This window comes from Nyctibius grandis, chromosome 2 (genome assembly GCF_013368605.1).
Source record: "Nyctibius grandis isolate bNycGra1 chromosome 2, bNycGra1.pri, whole genome shotgun sequence".
In the NCBI taxonomy this organism is placed as follows: Eukaryota; Metazoa; Chordata; class Aves; order Nyctibiiformes; family Nyctibiidae; genus Nyctibius; species Nyctibius grandis.
In genome coordinates this window covers 27,633,763-27,661,245 of record NC_090659.1, presented here as the reverse complement: position 1 = coordinate 27,661,245, position 27,483 = coordinate 27,633,763, and the positions used below count along the sequence as shown (strand labels likewise).

Below are 27,483 nucleotides of genomic sequence, written 5' to 3'. Positions count from 1 at the left end.
ATCCATCTGCATTTCTGTGGGACCGCTTTTGAGTTCCTTACTGAAGCTGTATCTTCTGCATTTTCTTGAAATTATTATTTTTTGCCATCTATCTAAAGGAAGGACAGCAGATTTGTGTCCTCATATTCTAAAGTTTCTTAGGTATTTGGGCTAGAACCAGTTCAGTGAAATGAACTACAGCAGGGTCAGTGCAGTGTCTTGGTATAGAAAGACTCTCATACTCCTGATGATTAAGAGTTATTGAAAGTCTGCCAGAATCCCTGAGTGCCATGTGTAGCCACTGTGCCCACGGGCAAGTGTGGGTTTCCCCAGAGCTTGTTAGCTCCATGTCACTCTCAGTCCTGCAGGGTCTGAACCAGCCCTTGCCAAGCTGCTGAAAGGTTTCTCTGCTGCAGTTCCCGAGGCTCCAGGTCTGTGGGGACTTCGTTGGCACAGTGTGGAGCCAGCTCAGCTCTGGAGTTGCAGCTACAAAGTTGTATAACCCAAAGTCCTGGAGAAGAGGAGCTGGGTGATTTTGCTTGGGGCCTTGGTGTTCCAACCCTATACTGTTGAATACCCTTCAGATGCATCAGAGTTTGTTCATATGCAATTGCATCTGGACTGGAAAGTTTTGTGGACCCAGAGTGTTTCTGCTCTTGTGGCCGGGTTAATACACTCCGCGTGGTTTATCTGGCAAATGGACCGCTTTTAAGCGCAGGTACAGAAATCAAATGGCCCTCTGTTCTTCCTCCAATCCCCTAATTGCAGCTCCTGTGCACTGTGTGTTGCGCATCACCTTTTCCTTTCATATTAACTTTTTTTCTCGCTGCATAATCCATTTCTCCAACTTTTAATACTTAGCTCAGGGCTACATGCATTTACTTACCTCTTGTATTCTTCCTTATCCTTCTCTGCCTTCATAATTTGGACAACGGGGAGAAAAATGGCTGTTTGGGGTCTCACCTAAGAGTTAGTGATACTGAATCTGATTCAAGCCGTAGATGCCAGATGTCTAGTGTAATTGCTCTTTCTCTTCTCACTGTCTTTGGATTACTCTTGCTTCCTCTCCCAACGTGCTGTCTTCTTGGACTCCTCTACTCTGATTTTGATGATACTCTGGTCCTTGTAGACACCTAGCCTTGGTTCCTTCCCTAAGTGTCATCTGTTGTTTCAGCAGTATGCAGCATTGTGGGAGAAGGTGGAAGGCGATCCAGGAGTCATACAAGTATCTTCTAAGGTTCTAAGTCTTCCCTCTCTTTCCAAGTTCAGTGAAGTACAGAAAGGACAATGTATTTTGAAACATACTCTGTTTTGGTATTCCTGAACTTGGTTTGAAATGTCTTGCTCACTGAAACTGGCCAGCCATTGTCGGGGGGGGAGGTGGTCCAAGAAGTACTTGAAAGTTTGAGAGATATTTCAGTGCAATATACTGGTACTCTAAGGAGCATTAAAATCACTTGAGTGCCTGCTTTAAATTTGTATTCAAAATTAAATTCACTGTTACATTTGGGTTCAGAAGGGAACATTTCCCCTAGGTTAAGTTGACCACATTGAATGCCTTCCATATCCTCTTGTTTTGTATAGGATGAAGTTGTCATCTTTACCTCCTTGAGGAGTTAGTTAAACTAATTTGTTTACTGCAAATGCCTACGTTTTAGGCAGTGTCCATCTCTCATCTTCTTTTGTCACGTTGTTATTGCTGTGGCTTATGGCCTCTTGTTACTGGTCTTAGCACTTAGATATACTGTAGGGATGTCAGCTATCCAGACTGCAAGCTACATAGGAAGATAATGTGGAGTTGTTTATACTTGGCCAGATAATATGTATCATGTACCTCTGGTAGTGATAAAAAGAGGGAACACTGGAGTAGTTTTCAAGGAGGTGACGGAGGCTCTTTTAAAGGGGAAATACGGATTTGTTGAAATACTGGGTTATAAATAAATCCAGAGTTTTAAAATAGCTAAAAGTATGAAACACTGTTCTTCGATTTTAAACTTGACATATGGTGGCTGTAAAGGTTTATCGCAGTGTTGGGGTGTAGGTGTGTTGGGTCCTGGCAGCAGAATTACAAGAAACTCTACTTCAGGTGAGGGTGAAAGACAGAAGGATTCATGTTTGTATTTGGGAAGCTGAGCATGTCTCACTCTTTCTCTTCTTCACTCATTTGAGTTTTCCTGGTAGCAACTAAATAAGAGAACATAAATGCACATGTACCAGAAGAATGGAAGATAAAGGTTGTACTTATTTTTACTACTATATCTTTGAGTGTTACAAGCATGAAAAAGGTAAAAAAGCCCTGTCATATGGTTTTAAAATAATTTAAAAAATATCTAAAGGAGTGCAATTTTTGAGGTGGCTTTATTAGACCATTAATCTGTCAGGTTTTTGTGCATTCGAGCTTACAAAATTTGTCTTCATCTAAGGCTTCTCTTTTTAAAATAATTCTGAAATTTTGAACACCAAACCTTTGAAGTCCAAATCACTACTTTCAATATTTAAAAGTTCCTGTAACAGCTAATGAAATTGCATATCTAATAGTTTGGTTTTTTTTCTTTTCTGTTCTAAAATAGGCCTTGATGTCAAAAGTGAAGCATGCCAGCGATTTTTTCGAGATGGGTTAACAATATCTTTCACAAAAATCCTTACAGATGAGGCAGTGAGCGGATGGAAGTTTGAGATTCATGTGAGTTTTTAACGTTGTGTTTCTGAAAAGCGTAGTAATTGAAATGAGGAAGGAAGACTGCCTTTGTGACTTATGAGACTGGAGAGACTGAATCTTGTTTTTGAAACTCATCTCAACAGAGAACTGGGAGGTCTTGTATACGTGGCTCGGAAGGGGGGAAGTCATCCTTTATCATTGTTTCATCTTACTACCTCTGGTGTTTTTGGAAGGAAATAAAACGTAAGAGATATGGGAGGAACTGAACTTTGTATGTACAGTAGTGCAGCTCTTGTTAGGCAGGCTGTCTTTGGCCAAATGTCTAGAGACCTGCTTATTCTTATGTGCATGCTAGGACATGAAAACTTGCTTTTTTAGTAAAAGCTTTTAGCAACCTGCTAACTTCTGAATGTTTGGAGCAGCTGTTTGAATATAAAAACTACTGGTTGGACAGCTCGTCACATGCCAAATGAGAAACTGTGAAGATCTACCTAAGTAAATTAAAATCTGTGAGAGAAATGAGTGAAAGAAGGAAAAGTTAATAGTTCAGTAGTGATTCATGAATGTCTCAACCAAAAATATTTGTGTCTTTTTCCTAAATTTAATTTTTAGCTGAAAACAGTTTAAAGTTTGTTTAAAGCCTTTATTGGAGGAAGTACAAATTAAAATACAATGTTATAAAACTTATGCAACTCTGCATGCTAGGTACAAACGGTTCAGTTTATAGATCATATTCATCGTACAGTCACCTGCCACGTTCTTGGTTGTTTTTTTTTTTTTCTTAATAGAGATGTATTATTAACAACACTCATCGACTAGTGGAACTCTGTGTGGCCAAGCTGTCTCAAGACTGGTTTCCTCTTCTTGAACTTCTTGCCATGGCCTTAAATCCTCACTGCAAATTCCATCTATACAATGGTACTCGTCCTTCAGAAACAGTTCCTGCAGGAGTCCAGCTCGCTGAAGATGAACTTTATGCCCGTCCTCCTGACCCACGATCACCAAAGGTATGGGAGCATTTTCAGACCTGTATTTTTAATTTTATGCAGTGTTACCTAATTACACAGTAGCCATAGAGAAGTGTTTTTAGAGGGGGGAAAAAACTCCCTTCGTTCTCTGTATCATTATCTTTATAATGATATATCTTTATTATATCTTTGTTCAATATCTTTATAGATGATCTAGACGTAGGGATTGAGTGCACCCTCAGTAAGTTTGCAGATGACACCAAGCTGGGTGGCAGTGTCGATCTGCTGGAGGGTAGGAAGGCCCTACAGAGGGATTTGGACAGGTTAGATAGATGGGCCGAGACCAACGGCATGAGGTTCAACAAGAACAAGTGCCGGGTCTTACACTTCGGCCACAACAACCCCATGCAGCGCTACAGGCTGGGGGAAGAGTGGTTAGAAAGCGGCCCGGTGGAAAGAGACCTGGGGGTGCTGATCGACAGCCAGCTAAACATGAGCCAGCAGTGTGCCCAGGTGGCCAAGGCGACCAACGGCATCCTGGCCTCTATTAGGAATAGTGTAGCCAGCCGGTCTAGGGAAGTGATCGTCCCTCTGTACTCGGCACTGGTGAGGCTGCACCTTGAATACTGTGTTCAGTTCTGGGCCCCGCACTTCAAGAAAGATGTTGAGGTGTTGGAGTGAGTCCAGAGGAGGGCGACAAAGCTGGTGAAGGGTCTGGAGGGTCTGACCTACGAGGAACGGCTGAGGGAGCTGGGGTTGTTTAGCCTGGAGAAGAGGAGGCTCAGACGTGACCTTATTGCAGTCTACAACTACCTGAAGGGAGGTTGTAGTGAAGTGGGAGTTGGCCTCTTCTCCCAGGCAGCTAGCGATAGGACAAGAGGGCACAGCCTCAAGCTTTGCCAGGGGAGGTTCAAGTTGGACATCAGGAAGAATTTCTTCTCAGAAAGGGTTATTAGACATTGGAATGGGCTGCCCAGGGAGGTGGTGGAGTCACCATCTCTGGATGTGTTTTGAAAAGACTGGACATGGCACTTAGTGCCATGATCTAGTTGACAGGGTGGTGCAGGGGCAGCGGTTGCACTCGATGATCCCTGAGGTCTCTTCCAACCTGGTTGATTCTGTGATTCTGTGATTAAGATGTTCTGCCGCTTTTAACTCTTACATTAAATTATGTTCGGTTAAATTTTTCTTTCTAACTTTCAGTCTTTGGTCCACAATCAAACTGTGTCATGTGTTTCTGTGGTAAGCTGGCACAAGTCTACTGGAATGCCATTCATACTGTGTTAATTGGCTTGCTTGTATTTGCCAGTTGATGGATTTGCCTTCTCACTCAACGTGATTTTGTAGGTGACATTTTGAGAAGGAGATCATGTGATAAAGTAGGAATTTTCTCTCCCTTGTAGTTCTCAATGATACGAGAAATGTTTTTAGTTAGACATGGAATGCTAGTGTCAGTGTGGTTTTGGAGTTTGTTTTTTGGTTTGGTTTGATTGTTTTGGGGTTTGGTGGGGTGTTTTGTTGGTTTTTTTGGGGGGTTGTTTTTATATTTTTTTTTTGAACTGGCAGTGCAGATTAATAATCTGTTCTGGTTCATGTGTCTGAATTTTTCAGAATTGTGCTCCAAATGGCATTGTTACAACTTCAGAAGCTAACAGAATTATATTTTTGTTGTTTTCTTCCTTTTTTTTTTTCTTTTTTAGTAGAACTGCTAGCTGTTGATATGTAAGAACCAAAGATAAATAACTGTTTCCTTGGAACTTCCTTGCATTGCTAAGCATGTTTAGAAGAACGTTATTTTGCATTCTTACTGCTTTTATATGCAGCATTATCACATCCAGGACCAGAAAAAAATACCAGAATCATCATGCTTTCTGTAGTAACTTACCAGCCAAAGATGAACCTGAAGTATAGTCATTTTTATTCCTATATATTTGCTAAAATTCTTTGAATGACTAATATACAGCATCTGTTTTTTGACATAACGGGAAAGATCGTATTGCCTATTTCTAACTGTTTCCTTAAAACTGAATATTTAAACTATATAGGTAAGTTCATTGTCAATTCTGTTACCTTCTAACAGTTTACTGAGTAAGGACTTATTTTAAAAAGTTTTGTTACTAACAGGTGCTTGAAAGTATTTCTAGATGGTAATTTGTAAATGTCAGAAAATAACTGTTTATTATTTTGCAGGGTTGGCTAGTAGATCTTATCAACAAGTTTGGCACATTAAATGGATTTCAGATCTTGCATGATCGCTTCATGAGTGGATCAGCATTGAATGTTCAGATAATTGCAGCTCTCATCAAGTAAGTTTTTAAAAAATAATAATTTACATATTTCAAAAAGTTGGACTAAGTAAAATATTATGTTAGTGCAAAGCTTAGTCTTTTCTTGAGGCACTTCCCTTACTCCATCTCTTAACTAGTTGTGTTTACCTTCAGCATTTCCTGTGCTTGTAAATTGACTCGAGTTTCTTGAATGAATTGCTCTTTACTATCTTAATATTACATAGCTACTGATTACGGCTCTTTGGTCCTTTTTTTCTTTCTTTTTAGGCCATTTGGACAATGTTATGAATTTCTAACATTGCATACAGTGAAGAAATATTTCCTTCCAATTATAGAAATGGTTCCACAATTTTTAGAAAATTTAACAGATGATGAACTGAAAAAAGAAGCAAAGAATGAAGCCAAAAATGATGCTTTGTCAATGATAATCAAATCTCTAAAGAACTTAGCTTCAAGAGTTCCAGGACAAGAAGAAACTGTAAAAAACTTAGAAATATTTAGGTTAAAAATGATACTTAGGTAAGATATTACTCCTAATATGATATGCTACTTCTGACTTTTTTTTTTTCCACATTTCTTACATTTAATTTCTCTTACAGGTTGTTACAAATTTCTTCTTTCAATGGTAAAATGAATGCACTAAATGAAGTCAACAAAGTAATATCCAGTGTGTCGTATTATACTCATCGACATGGTAATCCTGAAGAGGAGGAATGGCTTACAGCTGAAAGAATGGCAGTAAGTTCTCTTCTTCACCGGAATTCACGGGATAGATTTTCTTCCTCTTTATTACTTTAATTGTAGAAGTAGCTATATATTGTGGATCCTGCACACACTGCTAATTTTCATATATAGTGTTATAAACTCTAGGTATCACATCATGGTAATAAGTAATTTTAATAGTAGTCTTTCTGTGAAAAATTGCTGTATTTGTTTCAAAGCTGCTGCTGAGAATTATTTTCAATGGTAAAAACATGCTTTAAAAAGGGATCCTTCAATAGTATGTTTTTTATATAATGTTTAAAAAAAACCCAAACCTAGATAAAACAGGTGTGATTCATTTGAAACTTTAGTGCCACTGTACATAAAAATTGAATGTTCATTTAACTAAGGATCTAGTCTGTTTTTGGTGCTTCAAGTAACTTTTTCTCATTACAGTTCTAAATGACTGCTCTGCTTTTCACATTTCAGAAGCTGGATTCTTTGGTATAGAAAGTTCTAGATATCACATTTTAATTTTATTTATTTAATATTTATATACTTTGACTACTGTTTCATTCTTGACTGCATATTTAGGGAACAATTAAAATGAGCATTTATAAAGACAAGACATATTTCTCTTCATCTTTGTGAAATTTAATTGTGTTAACTGATTTTTGCACTGTTCTGCCCCATCTTTGTGACTGACTACCTGTTGTGAGGTTTATAATGTGCTAAAGGACTGCTGACAAAAAAAAGAATTGTTGCAGTTTGACTTTTTAAAGCAATAGGAAGAAATAGGTCTGGTTTTTTACATACACCCTGTAGTTTGGCATCTCAGACAAGATCTCTGTTTTTAACTGAAAACTTCTAGATTTAAGTATTTCATGAGACTAGCTAGAATATTCTAAGTCTGTAATCAAGGACACTTGGAAGGTATGATGCTGTATATGTTTATTTTCTTTTTCGGTGCTTGAAGCACACACTGCTTTGCTTCAGTCTGAACAAAAAATACATGACCATAATCTGACTATGTCAATGACACCACTGAAAAAAATTGCATCTACTTAAGTATGGCTTGAATATTTGCCTCTAATTTAATTAGAAGCATTTAATAAAATCCCTATAAGTGGCTACACTTTAGTAATCTAACCATTTTATATTTCAGTTCTTGCTTATGCCATTTTTATGTGATATGCTATAAGCATACCAGTAAAGCTAGAAGTGTCTTAAACAATTTGGTTTTGATATTTAACAATTGTGAATTGGAAGAGAAAAATACTGTTCCTTGAATAGAAGAGTTAACTGTTCTTCCCATTGGCTTTTTATGTTTGAAGTTGTTTGAACATTTTTATGCTTTGAATTCATGATTTTAATATGCCTGAAAAAGTATTTCCCCTTAAGATAACACAGTGACTAGCATATTGGATTATTTTAAATGCTGACTTCTTTTTTTAAGAAGAAATTTAAGGTAGAGATAAATATATTCCTCTTGTGCTGCATCTTTCTCACTTCTCCCAATTAGAATATTGTATGTAAAGTCATTAATCTGTAACAGGTTGAAATTTTTCTTTTTAGCTTAAATATCAGTAACACACTTCAGTAATTTGAGATGCACTACTTTCTTTCTGTATTCAGGAATGGATCCAGCAGAATAATATTTTATCAATTGTGTTGAGAGATAGTCTTCATCAACCTCAATATGTAGAGAAGTTAGAGAAAATTCTTCGTTTTGTCATCAAAGAGAAAGCCCTCACTTTGCAGGATCTTGACAACATTTGGGCTGCACAGGTAAAGAAATCAACTGCTTGTCTGCTGCTGTGGTGAAGGGATCTTGTTGTCCTGTCCCGTATTGAGAAGACAACAACTTGTGCTTCTTACACTTTGTGTTAGACAAAACTAAAGAAAAATTTGAAATCAAATAGTGTTCTTTTCAGGGTCCTGGATCTCAAAATTATCTTCTCAAATGTTTTCAGTAGAAGGGGTCAACTACACATGTACGTAAAGTCTAAAGGAACAGTTCAGAAGATGGTGCAAAGATCATCCTTTTCAAGCATTAAGGAACTGTCAACGTGAAGCAAAGTCTAGATCATGAAAGAACATGATATGTTATGACTTAGTATTTTAAAATGCATTAAGAATACGTATTACTAATCTCCAAGTTCACCACAGTTGTATAAATTTTTCCTGGGCAGAGCGCATATAATAAGGCTTATAATAATGACTGTTCTAGAAGCTGTTTAACAGCAAATAATTTCCTTTGTGTTGTAATGATTATTTTTGAAAAATTACAGATTTTGCAATATTGTCTTGTTTACTTAAATGATCAGTGAAGCTGGGCTTCTTAGCTGTGGACTGCATGAGTTTAGCACACATAAAGGGCAGCTGAAGAGACAAAATCATTATTAATTATTGAGTAGACTGAAAATAAAAGATCATTTTAGGATAGAAGCAAGCATGAGTACGTATATCCTTGTTCATAAGTGAATTGGTGGTGAAACTCTAGCTTAATTGTACAAGTAAGCCCTTAGGGCCAGTCTTTCAAGTGTGGGACAACTAAATCCAGTTTCCGAGATAGAGGGCTGTACTGATTTTGGCAGGGATAGAGTTAAGTTTCTTCATAGTAGCTTGACTTGGGGTCTCTGGTGTTTCGACTAACTTCTGATCTCTAGACTTCAATTCCAGCATGATAGTAACTGCAGAGGCTGAAACTCAAGAAACTTATTTTCTCATTATCCCTAAGTCCTGTTCAGGAAATTACATCATGTAACAGAGCAGTACACAGATCACTTTAATTAAGGTCTGTGATCATACTGTTAGTTTTCACCTTGTGGTCTGTAGACCTTTCCAGACTGTCTTTGTAAGAAGTTCGTGGTGGGGAAAAAAGACTTTGAGAAGTTCGTTTGCTGTTAGTAGGCTTGTGTTAGCTATATTAGAGCCTCACCTTCTATAAAGGAAAAAAAAAAAAGTCTGAAATCTAGGAAAAAGTCTTCCAAGCAATTATATTACTCATAGTGCCTGGAAATGGGACATGGGGCTAGTTTAAGCCAAACTTTTTACCCTTCCAGAAAAATGTGAACAAGTGGTGCAACCCTTAAAAGATAGGGATAGTCCACCCCAACAGTTGCAAAAAAATTTTTAGGAAGAAATCTCCCATGCTCTCAGATACCTGGCTTACTCTGCTCACTTCTTAAGCTTTTAGTTAAGTAGTTGCCACAGTGCATTTGCTGTGGTTTTGTCCTGTATTTTTTTGTGTTGAAGTTGGAATTCAGTAAGTCTTACTCAGGTAGATGGTTTCACCACGGCTTTGGTCATGGAATTAAAATAGACTAAAAGGTCAGAATACCAAAATCTGCTAATACAGAATGATTTTTACCAACTTCACGACTCCGTGTTTAGTAGTTTTTCAAAGTTCTTATTAAATGACTGCTTCTAAGAGCAGCTGGAGCATGAAATTCAGTAGCGAGGAGTTGATTTACTGTGTAGCTTTATATAACAGGCAGGCTATTTTAGCTCTGGCTGAGTGCAGCAATGGTGTAGTTTTGCTTTCAGGCTAGAGCCGTTATGTTGCTGCCTGGGTTTAGAGGGTGAGCATGCACAGATTTACAGTTGACAGTATAGAAGTGCCCTGAGAATCTCAATATACAACTAGAATAAAAATAAGTAGGTTTATGAAAAGTAATAAAATCATGCTGCTTTTGCCTTTAGAAGGCAACATAAGTTTTTAAGTTTTATTGAAGTGTTTTTGTGTCTTACAAAGTGAATGCTTACAAAACAGATATATTTGATTGAAGAAATAATGTTGGAAGTCTCTAAAGGCAAGCATTAGGTTGCAGTCTGTTGAGTTGCAGGGAAAGATCCAGCTAGACAAGAAATAAAATTGCAGAGATTGGTGTTGGGAGTCTCATTACTTACATTCTGGAGCGTTTAGCTAGAACTTTATATGTGCTTCCCTGTTTCTGCACAGCAAGCTGACAGTTCACACACCAGGTTCCTTACCTCCTCCTAGTCTTGTACTGCTTTCCCAGCCTTTTCCATTCTTAAGGGCTTCCCCATGTCTGTTAAAACCTCCCAAGACAAGATTGCTATATACCTTATTCTTGCTTTTCTTGCCTTACCCCCCCAGCAGCTGTGCATACTTCTCCTTTTATTTGTTATATTGTAGATGCTCTTTCTGCCCTGTATGCTCTCAGTTTTTCTTTCTATCCAGGAAATGGTCTGGTAAGAGAAAAAAATTATACGATGTTTTGCAAAGTCAAGTGGAATAAGTGGTTTAGTCATTCCCTCTCTCAAAATCTGACCTATAGCATGAAAATGAATGTTACTACTTAAATTCACTTTTTTAACAGAAAAATTTACAGCACACTATAAAGAATTCATGGCACGGCATGTAACAAAGCTGTTAGTCTCTTTTTGTTTCTAAGTGAACTACTGATGCAAGCTTTTGAAGGAAATGAATTCCCGAACTGCTCATGCATGCATTTTTAATACTGTACGAGATTAAGTACATTAGAGTTTGTTTTCTAGGTATTTGTTTCACATTTTTCATTCTACACTTACAGGAAACATTTCTATGGTAAATCAGCTATTGATTTACATAGTCCAAAACTACTGTTTTCTAGTGCGGATTTAAAGTGTGGGATGCATTTTTCAGCTTGGGCATGTAGGAAGGAAATTTTCTTCTTGCCCAGAGTTAAAATTGAGCTAGTTGGTTTTTCCTTATTGTCTTCCTCCTTAAATGTCAAAATTGTGATACACACCAAGCTCCCATTTAAAACCATGTCTAGTATATAACTCAACATCTTGCCGTTAGTTGTTTGATTATTAGACTTCATAATTTATAAGCTGTTGGACTTCAAAATGTTGTCTGCCAACAAGTTGTAATAGAAAGCTTTAGTTGTCCGTGAAGCCACTAGCACAAAGGAAGTACTTCAGCCTGAGAAACTGTGTGGAAATACTAGAAATTGTTTTACAGCATAAACCACCTCAATGAAATTCATTGAGAAAGTGGATTTTGAGTTCGTTCTTAAAAAACAAAACAAAACAAAAACCCCCACAAAACTACATGAAATTAACATACTAATTTGTAAGTTAAAATATCCTTTTAGGGTTTGTCTGCTGTCCCAGCATGATTTCGTTTAAAAAAAAAAAATATTGTGACTATAGTATTTATATTCTAAATAAATACTTGTGTGCATGCACACAGAGCACACTTAAATACTACCACATACAAGGGAAATCTAAATATTGTGACTTCCCAGTGAGGTAAGTAGTTTGCCACACTGCTCCCACAGCATCAGCTTTTCTTGCTGTCCACCTCAGTCTTGTAAAAACGGCGTAGGATTATTTGCTGCTTGACTTAATATGGATTGCTGCAAATCTTGGTGGATTCTTTTTGTCTTGTTGACAGGCCGGAAAACATGAAGCCATTGTAAAAAATGTACATGATCTCCTTGCAAAATTAGCTTGGGATTTCTCTCCTGAACAGCTTGACCACCTGTTTGATTGTTTTAAGGTAACTATGCGTGTTTTGACTGTATTCAGGAAATGGGTTGTGAAGTTGGATACAGGTTTGTGACTCTTTCAATGTCTGCTTTCTACTTATTTTAGATACAGGCAGTTTCCTTGTGTTAAAAGACTTCTTAATGTGTAGCCACAGTCTGTAATATTAGAAATGCTAGATTGTGCTATTCTTTGAGCATTCATTGTGAGATTTTCTATTTACTTCCTGTCTAAAGCAAAGGCTAGTTATACTAGGTTAATTGACAATTTTGTTTTCTGGTTTAAAAGCTTTTGGGTAATGCACGTCTGTTGAGGCCTGTGGTATTAGTGACCTTTAGCAATCCTAGGAATATTGATTTTTTCCAAATAAAGTAAGTTCTTTATCTTAAATACCTTTTTCATTTGTTCCAAAGTATTAAGTGTTGCTGATTTAGTAAGTAATGTTTGTCTCCTAGCATTAGAGTAGGTTTCATCAAAGTTTTCCAGGCATTGCTACTTTTGATCTTTAAGTAGAGGAGATCAAGGACTTCCCTGCACCCCCAACTTCCTCTTTATTGTGTAATAATTTTTCTCTGGTTACTATAGATACAGAATGAAACGGTCTTAGGAAGATAATGTTGAATGTATATGAAAATATAATAATTTGATTGAAATCACGAAACAACTCGTTTCTGAAAGTTTGTTATTCACTGGCTTTTTATGTATGTCAGCGTTAACATTTGTAGCTTCCAGTAGTGGTACTACCAGGCTTGTTTTACTGTTTCACTTTTAGAAGATGATCTGCTCTACTAGAAAATGCAAGCCAGCTTTTTAGACTCTGTTTTCTCTTTTTAGATAAGTGCATTATAGTCACGTTTTGGCTTACATGCAATTTGTGCTCTGATTAATGGGTGTCCTCTAGTTTGATGAATATTGGTCTGATGTTCTGTAATCTAGATACTGACCTAAATGCTCAGAAATTCTGTGTGTAAACTGTTGCAAGTTGTGTCTGGCCTTGAGAGGTGGATATGAAGTAATGTTTTATTGGAAACTTACTCAGAAAAAGGTTAACTTAATGCAGAGGACATTTGTTTCAGTCAGATTCAGAGGCACAAGTGATACTGAAATTTTACTCATTTAGTGATTATAAGTTAATTAAGAAGTCTTTTAAATATAAGCACAGGAGTTTTGAGAAAGCATTTGCAAGAGACAGCTGAGTCCACTCTATTTTGGCTGTTGGTGAACTTCTCAATGGTAATGTTAACTTCTACAAGCACATCTGTGATGTTTATTTAAAGATCTTTTTTTTAGTCTCAAGTTGAATACAGTTTAGTTTGTAAACACTAAAAGAGCTACTTTCAGTTGTGTCTGATATGTATTGATCTAACGTGCTATTTATTTTTAATGAAAGAAATGAATGTGAAAGTTCTTTATATCATTGCATCACTTTATTGTTGCATTATTTGTTAACGGTACAGGTTACGTGTGGAATATAAAAAAAAAGACTGGTTTTCATATCAAACAAAATATTTTCTTAGGCCAGTTGGACAAATGCAAGCAAGAAACAGCGTGAGAAACTACTTGAGTTAATTCGTCGTCTTGCAGAGGATGACAAGGATGGTGTGATGGCACACAAAGTACTGAACCTTTTGTGGAATTTGGCTCATAGTGATGATGTACCAGTTGATATCATGGACCAGGCTCTTAGTGCCCATATTAAAATCTTAGATTACAGCTGTTCACAGGTGAGTAATCTGGTGTGTTCTATGGTGAAATCAGTCACTGACAGTTTCCTTCCATCCCCCATGAAAAATTCAAGGGATTTGGTAATTTAACAGAACTGATCCTTATCGTAGATTATTTTATTGTTCTACCAACATCCAGGTACTTCTACAGTGTTATAGGACGTATTTAAAATAACACAGTTTGTGCTTTAATCAAAGAGAGTGAAATACATCAGTTTGCCTGTCTTGTTGCAGTGGGTGACATATCACCACATTGGAGGAATTGGTAAAGAGCCCTATCGAAGTAAATAGGGAAAAAGGAGAAAAGCAAAGAAAATTCTTTGCTTTTTTCCGAACTCGATTATGCTAATTTGTTTGGGTGGGTTTGTATTTTTTTTCAGTTAAGTCTTTATATGTCTTGTATAATATTAGAAAGGACCTAGCAAAGGACAGCGAAAACTATTACAATGCTCTCCTTCCCAAACCCAAACTTCTGGGGAAGTCTGTCAGAATAATAATTCATTGTGGTTAGAAATAGTGTCTTGAACAGCCACTGGCAGGTTTAAGAAACAATTTCTCATTGTTTCTTGATATGTTATAGCAGTTTATTCTGAGTACCAGTGAGTAAAAAGAAAGGAAAGAAGGGAAAGAGCAAATTATTAAATACTGATGATCCTGTCTAGTTACAAGTTTTCTTAAATGTGTATTGAATGCTTGAGTGCTTGAAGGTAGAGAGTTTGTAACACACTGATAGCTTTTGCTAACATGTAGTGCTGCTCAGATACTTTTCCTGTGATTGTATGCTTCAGATCTCAGTTGATTATTTCTGTGGCTTTGTATGTTCTGTTCTATCTTGGAAACAAAGTAAGGGAGTGATGATAGTTTCTGCAGTATACTTGATTTTGGTTATAAATGCTTGTTCTTTAAGGATCGAGATACACAAAAGATTCAGTGGATAGACCGTTTTATAGAAGAGCTTCGCACAAATGACAAATGGGTCATTCCTGCACTGAAACAAATCAGAGAAATTTGCAGTTTGTTTGGTGAAGCACCACAAAACTTGAGGTAAGAATGGAATGCAAATAAAATTCTGTCTGTTAAAAGTTGAATGGGTTGGAATGAGGTAAATGTTTAAATTTTCTTACAAGAGGCAACAAAAGCTTAGGTAAAATAATAAACTGTATTTGAAGATGTTCTTGAGTTTGTTTTAACGTGTATAAATAACTTCTAAAAATTCAGACACCTAGATTCAGTAAGAGAGCATTAACTGTTTCCTCAAACGTGCTTTTATTAGTTTTTGGAATAGTCTGATTTGTGAAAAATCTGGGTTTGTTTTTCTATTATCTGTGGACTTTCTTGCCTAACAATGGAATTAACTTACAAAGTATAAACATCTTTTATGTGCATGTATGTATGTGTGCGCACACATACATGCACACAAACATACCCACCCATCCCTATTCTTTGGTGATAAATTTATACAGGTCATCTAGTTCATATACTTGAAATCAAAGGTGATTTTTTTTTTTTTTTTTGTCTGGGAAAAATACTCTACTGATTCTCTCCTGAATGGAAGAGGTTAGAAATGTGTTGGATTTTTTTTATTGGGGTTTTTTTGTTTGTTTTGTGTGTGGTTTTTTGTTTATTTCTAAAAGGAAGAAAAATAGAAAAGCATTGTCTGTTTGGACTTGTTAAAATATATGTGCTTGTTTTCGTTATTTTAAATATCTTCTCACTACAGAAATATCTGAGATTCTGTGCCCCTAACAGCTTTTGTATCCACATGAGAATTTTTACAAGCTCCAGAAAAATGTTCGCTTATCAGTGTTGCATAGTTGGTTTGTTTTAATTCTTGTAAGCAGGTGAACTATTGAAATCAGTGTTGCTGTTACAGTCTGCTTACAAGAAGGATCAAGGGCAGGGAAAGTTCAAGAAAATAAGCCTTCAGTTTACACAGTGCTATCTTGTTACTGATAAGAGTTTTAAGGGAGCTGTAATAATATTGTATTCCTGGCTTTTGGAGGTTCTTTATTCATTTAGTTTGCAAACATCTTTCTCAGTTTTCATGACATTTTAATCCTTTGCAGTTTCACATTAATGGTTGATTGAGGTTTTTCCAACAAGGTCACAAAGTTACCTGCTTATTAGCAGATAAGTCTTTTTTCTGTGGCTTGGAGTTCTTAAGCTTTTACATGCTGTAAGATCTAGGCAAATGTAGCTACCTGGTTATTCATTCAAGTTGAACACTTCTTAGCACAGTGCCTTAACAAAGAGTCTTTGCTTTAAGTAATTATTGAAGCAGAGCTCGTTCAAGGCCCTGACTAGATTTCTGCTCTGAATCAATCTTGGGAGGAACCTGTCTTCTTTTGATTGTGAAAATTTAGGTTCTCTGTATGGTATATATAGTGTTAGATGGCTTGAATCTCTCTCCTTTTTTTTTTTTTTGTCAGACCATCTCTTCCACTCCTCAAATTCCAGGGAAGTCTGCATTGCAATATATAATAATACCTCATTTTTATGCAGAATTTGAAAACACATATGGCAGGAAAGTAAACTTTTTGAATTAAAGGTTTTAATCAAAGGACTGACAAAGACCTCTTCCTGCAGAGAAGCCTTAGTTAGCAAGATACTGTTGAGGGATTTTTTTTTTTAGTCAGGTAGTATTACTGCTCAGGTGACTGGGAAACCTAGCGAGTGAAAACAACATTTTGAAGTAATCAGTGACTTTCCAGTCCTCTGAGTTTTCTGATAATTCTTAACATTGATACAGTTTGGAAATTATAATGCATGCATCTGATACCTGTTCATGTCAGCTTACTTTATCTGACTTAAAACTTCCATCTCCAACATCCTTCTAGAATTTGAATCAAAAATAGATCAAAACATGTTTGTGACAGTTGCCTCAAAAACATTTCACACAGCTTCTGTGTGCAACACTAATCCCATAATCTATATACTACTCTTTTGGGGTGGTTCATTTGATTGGCACTGGGAATTAAAAGTTCGGTCCAGAACAACTAAGGCTGCTGATTCTTGGCAAAAATAAGAATAAATTATCTTATGCCACTGGCACTGTAGAGATTCTTTTGAGGAGTAGGATTTAATTGTTGCTAGTTATTCATGCAGTTGAGCAAAGTGACAAATTGGTTATACAATTGCTTTGGCAAAATTTAACTCCCTGACCACAAAGGAATGCTACATGTTTCGGCATTTTCTGGGTTTGGTCACTGCTATTTGGACCTTTAATGTCTGCTTTTAATGATACATAGCATGTTTGTCTAGTAGAAGAACTCTCAATTTCAAAAGCTGAGTTACACGTGTAGTATTATGTCGGGCAAGTTATATGTGCAGATAATTTTTTAAAAATCCATTTAAATTAAATTGTTTGGAATTTTGCCTTTGTCACTTTGCCAATATTTTTCTAACAAATAAGCATGCATGCTAACTATTAAATGTCCTTTTTAGTATTTCCAAAGTACTTTGGCATCCATTTCAAAACACTAATTTTTCTTCTTATACATTGGCTTTTGATATCCATTTAGTAGAAACACAATTGAAAGATTAGTTTTGCTGTTAACTTCAATTTTTTGTGCTCTTCAGTTATTACTAAAGGAATATGTCCCAATGACATAATCATCATATAGCTGAACCTCAGATGCTTAAGGAATAATTCTATAGTTGCATGTGGAGTTTGCTTTAATTCTAGAAAGCATGCTAGAAAGTAGTGTCAGATCAGCTTTTTTCTTTGCCTAAAGATAATTGTCTTGTCTTTGACTCCATCCTAGCAGATGATCAAAATAACATCTTACGTGTTGCTCACAAATACTGTGTAACAACTCACACTCATAGCTCATAACTCTAGTTCTTAACACTATTCAACTTTTAGGAGTTGCTAACCAAGATGAATCCATGTGTCCAAATTTACTGCTTGTGCATGTGGTTGGGAAAAGTAAAAAATGTCAATAAAGCTTTCTTTTTGCTGTGCTTCGTAAGATTGATACAAATGCATAATATTATGGGTATATAAATATGTACTCAATAGCTCGATTCTGCAAAATACCCTGTCTTTCTTGTGCTTGTTCCTTTAGTTGTTTCATCACATGTATTTCCTGAATAGTCAGTGTTCTTATCTACTGTTACCCTTTGTAAATGCATCTCTCTGTCTAGAGGTAACATCTCTGGTAGCCACTAAAATAGAGACATCCGATCTTTTGCTGTTTTTGCTGCTGGTGTATGCTGAGCAAGGAGGGTTGACAGAGGTGGAATGAAGTGTAATTGGAAAGTTTCTCAAAGTGAAAACAGAGGATGTTCTTTCTGGGTATATGAAGTACTGCATGTTTTCGTCCTTCATGCTTCTGTCCATTTTGTTTTCTCTCTGACAAATGTCTGGGTCTTTTAAATACAATTTGTGTTTTAAGTAAGTGCCTCTTTCAAGCTGTTTTGGAAGGTTCTGCTTATTATGAAATTTAATCTTCAGAAGACCTCTGTGCTTAGCAGGCCAAATCCTGTTGACTGCAGATAACAAAATTATTGGAAGTGTGTTGATGGCTTCTGTCTTTTAAACCCAGATTGACAGTGATCTTTGGCCCAATGAATCAGTCTATCTGTTGCTGTTACATCTACAGTGAAATGTGGTTATCAGCTGTAAGATCATTATCAGCTGATTGCTGGGAACTGGCATTTCTTGCCTTCCCTACTGTTCTCAAAAGGTGTGGTGATGCTGTAGAGTGCTGTAGGTCATGTAGTATGGAGACCCTGTTTCCTAGGAAGGATGAGAATTCCTACCTGTAATCCATTCAGCTAATTCTGGGGTCTGCTTTCTTAAGTGTTGAAGGAAAGAGAACAGTTCTGAAATCACATTTATATTTCTTCAGAGCAGGCTATGGGATCAGCTGAGTGGCAATACTATGAGTAACACCTTTCTTCTCCCCACCCCCATTTTTTTTTTTCTTTTTTTTCTCTCTTTACCATGGAAGAGCGGCACAAGTTTGCATTGTTTATGCAGCTGAGATCAGTGCTCTGATCTACAGGAAGTTTGAGGCATTTGAGACTATTCGTCAGAAGTGATTAGTCCTTAAGATCTAGAATTTGGTAGTGTTCATGGCATGTGGATTTTGGAGCCAAGCTCTGTATTTCTCTTGCAGTTTTACTTTTTGTAATTCCTAAATATGTCTAATATTGTTTAAGAGCAGCATTTGTCAGATCTTGATAATAGACTTAAATTATAATCTAATTATTTATTTGGGGTATTTCTTTTTGAACTTTTCTGTTTTTTCTTAGACTATGATCTGCATAACTATGCTTTTTTGTTTGTACCAACATTTTTTCAGATAGATATTGTTAGAAAAAAACAAACAATGCAGAGTTGTGCAGTTTTTTTTAAGTATGGAAAGAATTAGCATGTTTATTGGCTAGTGTTCTTTCACTATAGTTTTAAGACCATGAGCTTTCATTTTTAAAATTGACCTAATTTTACTTAGTGTTTTAATATTAAATTTAGAAAAGAATATCGGATGGATGTGGAAGAAACTGTGGTTATGTATATTGTAGTTATACTGCAGCTGATGGTCTTTATCTTTACTCTGCAGTTTGTGGGCAGGTATTTCTATTCCTGTCTTGCTGCAGATATTCTTCCTCCAGCATACTGAGCTACTCATATTGCTTTGATATTTTTCATACATACTGTAACTGTATAATCCTCATTAATTAACTGCTTTTAATAACTGGTAAGAACTGTTGATGTGTCAGAAGAAAAAAGAAAAATAAAGACTTAATGTGCTTTCTGTTAGAGATCTTTTAGGAAAATTAAGAACTTGCATCAAAGATGAGTTTCTTAAATTGATTTCTGAACTGATAGGTGCAAGACTGCTCCACTTTTCTTATAAGACTTGTATTTTAATTTCAGTCAAACTCAGCGAAGTCCCCATGTATTTTACCGACATGACTTGATCAATCAACTTCAGCACAATCATGCCCTAGTTACATTGGTTGCAGAAAATCTCTCTGCCTATATGGAAAGCATGAGGCAGTATGCTAAAGGTAAGTTTTAAGATAAAAATTGCCTCATAAATAGAGTGTATGAAAACTCCAGTTGAAAATGGGGTTAGAAGAAAATTCTGATAATGAAATAACTGTTAAGTTTGTTCAATTTTTGAGCATCTGTGCAGTTGACAGCCTTTGTGTGTCTGGGCAAGAAAAGTTTAAAATGTAAACATTTTGTTTCATAATTGAAAATGTAGTATGTTTTACAGCAGAATATGGGGAAGTGGCAGCTCTTGTTTATCTGTGGACTGATAAACATCATCGTTAGTTTTGTGGAAAGTTCTAATGATAATCTTGGATTTTGTCGCCCTTCTAGTTTTGAATTTTTGTAGGCTCCTTTGAGAAGTTTTTTAATCACCTCTATTTGAAGCCAGCATTTGGAATTTGTCAGGGAGAAGGACTTTAAACCACAGTGATACCGTTTCTTTTTACCATGCAACATCCATTTCTGTTTAGTTGTTTTCTCGCTGCATTTGTTATCAGCAACACTTTGGCAGCGCATCATGTTAACGTTTTTATATTTCAGGCTAAACTCAACCCTTCACTGATGAATTTACACTCTTATTCCGGATTAGCTTTCCTAACTACTGAGGTAGAAGTAGGGAAGTGAAGGAGAATGATGGACCAGGAAACTCCTTGTTACACTGGACCACAGTACTTCATATATTGAATTAAGCCAACAGAAGTGGAAGGAGGAGGCTTATGCCCACCCCATCTACTTTACTGACTGCAACTAGGGACCATTCTACCCTGGCATCATAACATCCTACCAGCCTTTCAGTTACATCTCAAAAATGACACAATATGTTATATAGGAATTCAGTGTAGGTTGTTCAGAGAGGACAGGATATTTGCACATTGTAGAGCGTGTGTGTGTGTCTTCCAATGCTTGCGTAAGTTGCCTAGACACCTTTAATTATGGAATTCATTTAATTTTGGAGTACTTGATAAAATATATCCAAAGTACATTCTTGAAGACTTGTTTGTATAGTGGTGCTATGTGAAGATGATGGCTTCAGCCAGGCATAGGTCAATGAGAATGACATTTAAGCTAAATCTGCACACTGCAGTTAGATTTCTCTATTCAGGAATACATGAGGGGGGTTACTCTAAGTTCCTTAATTAATGATAGCATTGCGCTAATTGATGTTAAAATAATACTAAATGCTTTGTTCTGGTCTCAAACCATACTGTCTTAGGCTTAGTCTTCTTCAGGAAGGTGGAATAGAGCAAGTATTACTTCATGTAACTTCTGTAAGCTGTTGGAGTGCTCTTCAACTTTGCTAAAGTGATGCAATAATGCAATTTCATTTGTAACAAACTTCACATCTTAACTATATGGGTAACTTAGAATCTATGATTCTGATTCTCTCTTTCTCTTGGACTTTGGCCAGCTATGAAATCTGGGGTTTGGTGTCAGGGTTAGGAAGGAAACATAATCAACAACTGTATTCTAATGCAGTGTTGTCTTTGTCCAGAAATAGCCTACACGCCCTATTAATGTATGAACTGTTATTCTTTAATTTAAACTATTTTTGAACTCTGAAGCCAAAAGGTCATTTTGACAATATTGTTTACCTATCAAGTTGTTGATGACTTTGGCAGAAAAACTTGGCTGTCTTGCGTGATTCTTTTCTTGTGCCAAAAACCATGTCCCATTGCCCTGTCCCTCCTCAACTATAATGACTCAGTAAAGCAGTAATATAAACCTCTTTAGCATGATAGGAATTACAAGTGTGCAAAGAGTTTAAATTGAATCTAATTACAAAGCAATTAAATTGTGCTTTCTTTGGGCAAAGCTGCTGCAGAACTTCTACTCATTTGCATCGGAGTACAAAAACAGATGAACAATAGTATGGATTTTTCTTATTAGATGCTTTATTACGTGATTAAGGGCAGCCAGAAAATGTCTCCTAATGTTCCAGATACTGTACTAAGACTGTAATACACAGTTCCTCTTTCAGTTTCAGTTTTATATACTAAATAGAGCAGAACATAGAGAGAGCACTGTGAAGTTTGCCTTCTGTGCCTTCCTGGAGGAGGAGAAAAGATGCTGGGGGCGGAGAGGGCAGGAAAGGAAATAAATGAAAGGAGAGGAAAGAAGATTATGATTGTGAGGACAGAAAGACAGACCTGGACAGCCGTGGTATTAAGCTTAGCTGGAGAAGGTGAATGAGACAGAGGGAGAAAATTGAAGGCAAATGTCCAGACAGCACAGGTCAAACAAATACCATAAGAAGAAAAAAATCTAGTTGCCCACAGATCTTTTTGGCCATTAATGCCACAATTACTGTGTAATTTGTGATTTTTTTAAAATTAATTTTGAATTTGCCATATTTTTATTTTCCTTGAAGACTTCCATAGTTGTGTTCTGTGATGAAGAACAGTGTTCCTATTCTGTTATTCACTAATGCATATTCTTTTCTATCATACTCCCTTTTATATGTTTGCCTTTTTAAGGTTAAAGAAAAGCCTGCGTTTCAGAATTTTTTCCATGATTTATGACTTTCTCTTCTACTGAACTTACCCTTTCCTCCAACTCTGCAAAGTCCTCCATGAGCTGAGACAAATGCTATTGCATTGTGTAGTCCTGAGGGAGGAGGTCAGAGTTTCATCTTTTTGACTTATTTATCAAAGACCTTTTGAAATTTTAAAAGGTTGCTAGCCAGTTTTCCTTTCTCTTCTGTTTTCTGAAGTAATAAAAAAATCCAAAGTGTTGATGAAAGTTAATTATTTGTAGAAATTGTGCCATAGGATCTTCCATGTGTGTTTATCACTAATTATACTTAAATTTTCAACCAGTCATTTTTTGATCTATAATTTCTCTGTTCATTCTTCTGCTCCTGTATGTAGAAAGAATTTTTAAGGAGACCACACTTGGACTTATTGGGGGATGTACAGTGTAGAGAATAAATTGGTCAAATGTAGAAAGGAGCTGAGATGGAGAATATTTAGGGAGATTGAATTTTTTTGTAGTTCAGAGTCTTTCAGAATTCTTAAGTACATACATACGGCCTTTGGGCAACTGACTGGCCTTTAATACTTGAATTCTTCTATCATTGCCACTATTGACATTTGTATCTGTGAATTAATCTCTATTCAGGAAAAAGAAGCCCAGATAGTCCCCATGGTTAAAACAAACACTACCACCACCACCTCCCCCCTAACAAAACATAACCACCCAAAACACCCAACGCTTGAAATAATTAGTTTTCATTTCTCTGCAATGTGCTTCTCTACCGTAATTGTTTCTTCTGCTAGACCCACAGCATATTTTTCAGGTTTTCTAGTTCTAATACTTAAATAGTTTTTGTTCTGCTACTTTTATATTCTTTCTGCAGAATTTCTTTTACATTTCTTCTTTGATAATTGCCCATTTATACTCACTTCGTTAGGATTATAATTTAAATTTTTGAAGGATTGCTGGTGAACATCATGTCTCAAGTTTTGTAGACATCAGTTATCTGTCTTCTGTTTTCCCTTTTATTTGATTTTAAGCTAATGTACCTTTTGCACTCGTATATAGAGAGCAGTATTTATGCCAATTATTTTTCTTCTAATTCTGAAACACTGATGCTGCATTTCAGCTGTTAGACTGGTTTGGTTTTTTTTTCTTCCCCTCCTTGATATAATAGGAGATACTGATTTTCAGTTCTGAAGATAAATTTTACTATGAGTCTGGATGTTGTTATGATACAGTCTCCCACAGCTGGGTCGTCTTAGTTAAATGCAGTCTGTATAGCTTTGCAAATACGGAATTTAGCATTAGTTTATAATGGAGCTGTCATAATGTACACGTGTCATGATGAAATATTACTAGTACAGATCAAGGTAGTGCAAGTACAGATCTAGATTGTATCTCTTTAATTTCAAAAAAAACAAAGCCAACAAAACCAGCCAGCCAAACACCAAACAAAACCACACCAAAACCAAGTTCCTATGAGGCAAACAACAAAATATTATGCTGAGATTTGATAAAATGCCGGTAAAAGTTTGACTTCCTGCCTTACTTTCAGATTACTGAACTACTTCTGTTTCAAGCTTGTCAGTATTACAGGCATTTGGAAACTTGCAGAAAATAAAGTTGTCATATACTTTGCCCCTCTAAGCGATCTCATGTATGTAGCTACTTATAAAGGTGTTAAAGAACTGGAGTCGTGATTTCCTCTGGAGAGGAAAAACCCTAAAAATGGAAGACTGAAATTTTGGAAAAGATGCTCTGTAATGAAACTAAAGCATGCTCAGAAAAAACACTGGGTAATCTGAATTATATGCTTGGTATACTTTTATTTTAACTGACTTCTGACTTCAAACTGACTACTTGAAATAAGGAAAAATTTATTCGAATAAGTAGAATGCAGGTTTTTAATTGTTCTGTAATACTTTCATTATACTGAATGATGAGCAGATGTATCTGTGCATAATTGTTTCTTGATTTGATTATAGACCTCAGTAGTCTTTGCCTATACCCATTTTAATTTAGGATGAAATATTAAATGGTAGCAGGCTGCTGAAAATTATTTTCTTACACCTTACTGAAAATTTTATGGTTTTTGAATGGTTTTAATTGCATTCAGACTAACAGGTCTTCAAACATCCTGTCTTTTAGAGTCAGCATGTATTTTCTGAATATATTGTCCAATAAATCTTTCTGTATTTGCAGAGCATGGTGAATATGATCCTCAAACTGTAAGACCAGGAAGCAGATACAGTCATGTGCAGGAAGTACAGGAGCGACTTAACTTCTTACGGTTAGTTTTAACTTGGTGATTTGTTTAACTTCTGTACAAATACTTTAAAGAAAAAAAAACTCGGTATCTCTTATTTAGCTTTAAGTTGCTGTGTTAACTTCTTTCAAAACTCAGATGCAAAAGTACACCGCATGTTTTTGTTTTAGTTTGTGGGTTTTTTTTCCCCCAGAGGGATTCTATGCTAGTATTAGAATATTCAAATGAAGTTTATTAGGATCTTTGCAATACAAGGCTCTGATTCTGCACTAAGATTTATATGGGCTTTTTCTGTCTGTGTGCAGAACCCTACTGACTTGAATACAATGTGCGTGTGGATACAGTTACATACATATTGGGGTAACTTAGCTGAAAATTTAAAATATTCCAAGTAGGGATATGACCATGTATCCTTATTTGTTGTACTACACCAGATTTAAATCCATGATCATAAACTGACATATACTTCTGTCAGACACTGATGTTGGGTTGTCGGCAACTGAGCTTTAGAAAGAGGTTGGAATAAAAAAATGTATTTGGATGGCTTTTGACCACCTGCTGTTTGAGTAAAATAAGAAAACAAAGAACCTCTGCTCATGACAGAGCTGCAGTATGTTGATGCTTTTTAGGCTATGTCTCTCTCAGCTTTCTCTTACTTGGTTTTAACCTTTTTTAGACAAGTAAAAATAAATGAACTGTCGAACTGTCAAGTTCTGAAGTATTTTTTACCTGTCTTCTAAGGGAGATTTTTTACTTTTAAATATTTTAGCAAGAATTTTTATGAATTATACTGAAGTGTTAAACAACTGTTTAATGAAATTATACAATAGCATAAGGATAGCAGACTTATTTGTCACTCCTGCATGTTAAAAATTGTAACTTCCTTAAGTTAAGTTCACTAGTTGTTAATGTAAAGGAATTTATGATATCCCATGGCTGTCAAATGTAGAATATGTAGGTAGCAATTTCTGAAAAGCAGTGCCAAATCTTAGTCCCTGATTTCTTTTACACGGAAAAGACTTTGAATCAACAAAATGGTTCTGAAGAACTTGATTATTGTTTGTTCTTCCTGAAACATTCTTAGTGTTAGCTTTCAGAATTGAAGTTCTTAATAATTCTTTAATAATAATTTCCAGTTCATTGACTTCTGCTTCTGGCTCTATTCTGTAGCATTGATAGCTTATTTTGTGATTTTGCTAAAGAGGGTGCTAAAACATAGTGAATGATTGCAGAGTAGCTTAATCTCTTATGTTGTGACCTGACTTTTAAACTAAATAGTTTGCATTAGGAGATGTGCATTTGTTTGTATATAATATGTAAACAATGCTTGGTATTTTTGTGTAAAACACATTTTGCTGAATTTTATTCCTTTCTTGTTTGGACTTTAAGGTCTTGATCCATTCAAACTTAGTAAGAAATCATGAGGCTAATTATGAGTGGACCGATGATGTAAATAAAGTTTTCAGGGTCATGCTTACAATATATACATGTATAATGTGCATATTCACCTTTTTGCCTGTATTTTTTGCTGAATAGTAACTCTGGATGTCTATTAGACAGTGCTGTTAATTCTCTCTTTGTTTTGCTCAAGATTTTTATTGAAGGATGGTCAGCTGTGGCTCTGTGCCCCTCAGGCGAAGCAAATATGGAAGTGTTTAGCTGAAAATGCGGTTTATCTTTGTGATCGCGAAGCCTGTTTTAAATGGTATTCCAAACTAATGGGGGATGAACCAGACTTAGACCCTGACATTAATAAGGACTTCTTTGAAAATAATGTGCTTCAGCTGGATCCTTCCCTATTAACAGAAAATGGAATGAAATGTTTTGAACGTTTCTTCAAAGCTGTGAACTGTCGAGAAGGAAAGCTAGTAGCAAAGAGACGAGCCTATATGATGGATGATCTGGAATTAATAGGATTAGACTACCTTTGGAGGGTGAGTTAATTGGAGGAAACATCTGAAAGGTTAACTGCTAAGTCAGTCTTTCTCAGTCTCTTTTTATGTTTTTAGAAATGTGTCATTTACTAGTTATAGACTGAAATTACAAAAACCTACTTTTTCAAACTAAATGCATGGATATTGACACGACTGTCTTCCCAGCAAGTATGCAAGTTGGTAACTTTGCAGACTGGTGTGTAATGGGAAGTTATTTGAAACATCAAGTATGTTTGTGTATGCACATGAGATTAAAAATTTGCCTATACTGTTAAAGAAGAAAGGATCATTCCAGGTGAATTACCTTTAGGTTTTTCTCTCTCTCACATGCACTTCAGAATTAAACTTTTGTTTTGTGCACTTCATAAGCTAGTTCATGTCATCCATTCTAGTATGGTAAACTGGAGTGATTCTAGATTAGACCAAGTGATCACTATTCTGATTCTTTCTCTTATATCCACAACCTTTTGCCTAAACATGGTTATAGCTTTTCGATAGGAAGATTGGAGCTTTCTGAAGCTTGCAAAATCTACTGGTGAAAAGATCAGTATCTAATTTGATACTTAATTCTTTCAGAATATTTTAAGTTTTCAAGAGCTGCATTAGAACCCACAGTAGCGCACTGTGGCATGGTTATCGTGGCAGTGTTGTGTAAAATGTGCCGTATATAAAGGAGCAGTCTTCAGTAGTTTTGGTTGTGGCTTGTTGAAGGGTTAGGTATTTTAATTATGGTCATAATAGTTAAAACCAAAGTAGATCACAGTTTTTATACAAATAAGTTTTCACACATTGTTTGTGTACAAACTGCCCACGTAATGCCAGCATGTTTTCGTTGTGAGAATGAACTTACTTGGATCTGACCTGCCGTTTGGCAGCATGACAGAACTTACAAAGCTTCAGCTCCGTATCCTGCAGGGGTTGTCTGTAAGGACTGCTTTCAGACCTGGTGGCTCGTAATTAAAATTTAGATTATCAGGTTAGA

At 36.1% G+C, this 27,483-nt stretch overlaps 1 protein-coding gene across 1 annotated transcript in view; it reads left to right on the top strand.

Annotated features, from left to right (window-relative positions):
• Window positions 1-27,483, top strand: part of USP9X (ubiquitin specific peptidase 9 X-linked) — a 105,413-nt gene that overhangs the window by 31,743 nt on the left and 46,187 nt on the right. Inside the window, exons 5-16 of the mRNA XM_068395183.1 lie at window positions 2,550-2,662; window positions 3,427-3,645; window positions 5,797-5,912; window positions 6,162-6,413; window positions 6,494-6,632; window positions 8,232-8,384; window positions 12,004-12,108; window positions 13,613-13,819; window positions 14,727-14,863; window positions 19,704-19,837; window positions 24,504-24,591; window positions 26,159-26,501. Of these exons, the coding sequence (XP_068251284.1) occupies window positions 2,550-2,662; window positions 3,427-3,645; window positions 5,797-5,912; window positions 6,162-6,413; window positions 6,494-6,632; window positions 8,232-8,384; window positions 12,004-12,108; window positions 13,613-13,819; window positions 14,727-14,863; window positions 19,704-19,837; window positions 24,504-24,591; window positions 26,159-26,501 (2,006 nt within the window). The remainder of the gene's footprint in view (window positions 1-2,549; window positions 2,663-3,426; window positions 3,646-5,796; window positions 5,913-6,161; window positions 6,414-6,493; window positions 6,633-8,231; window positions 8,385-12,003; window positions 12,109-13,612; window positions 13,820-14,726; window positions 14,864-19,703; window positions 19,838-24,503; window positions 24,592-26,158; window positions 26,502-27,483) is intronic.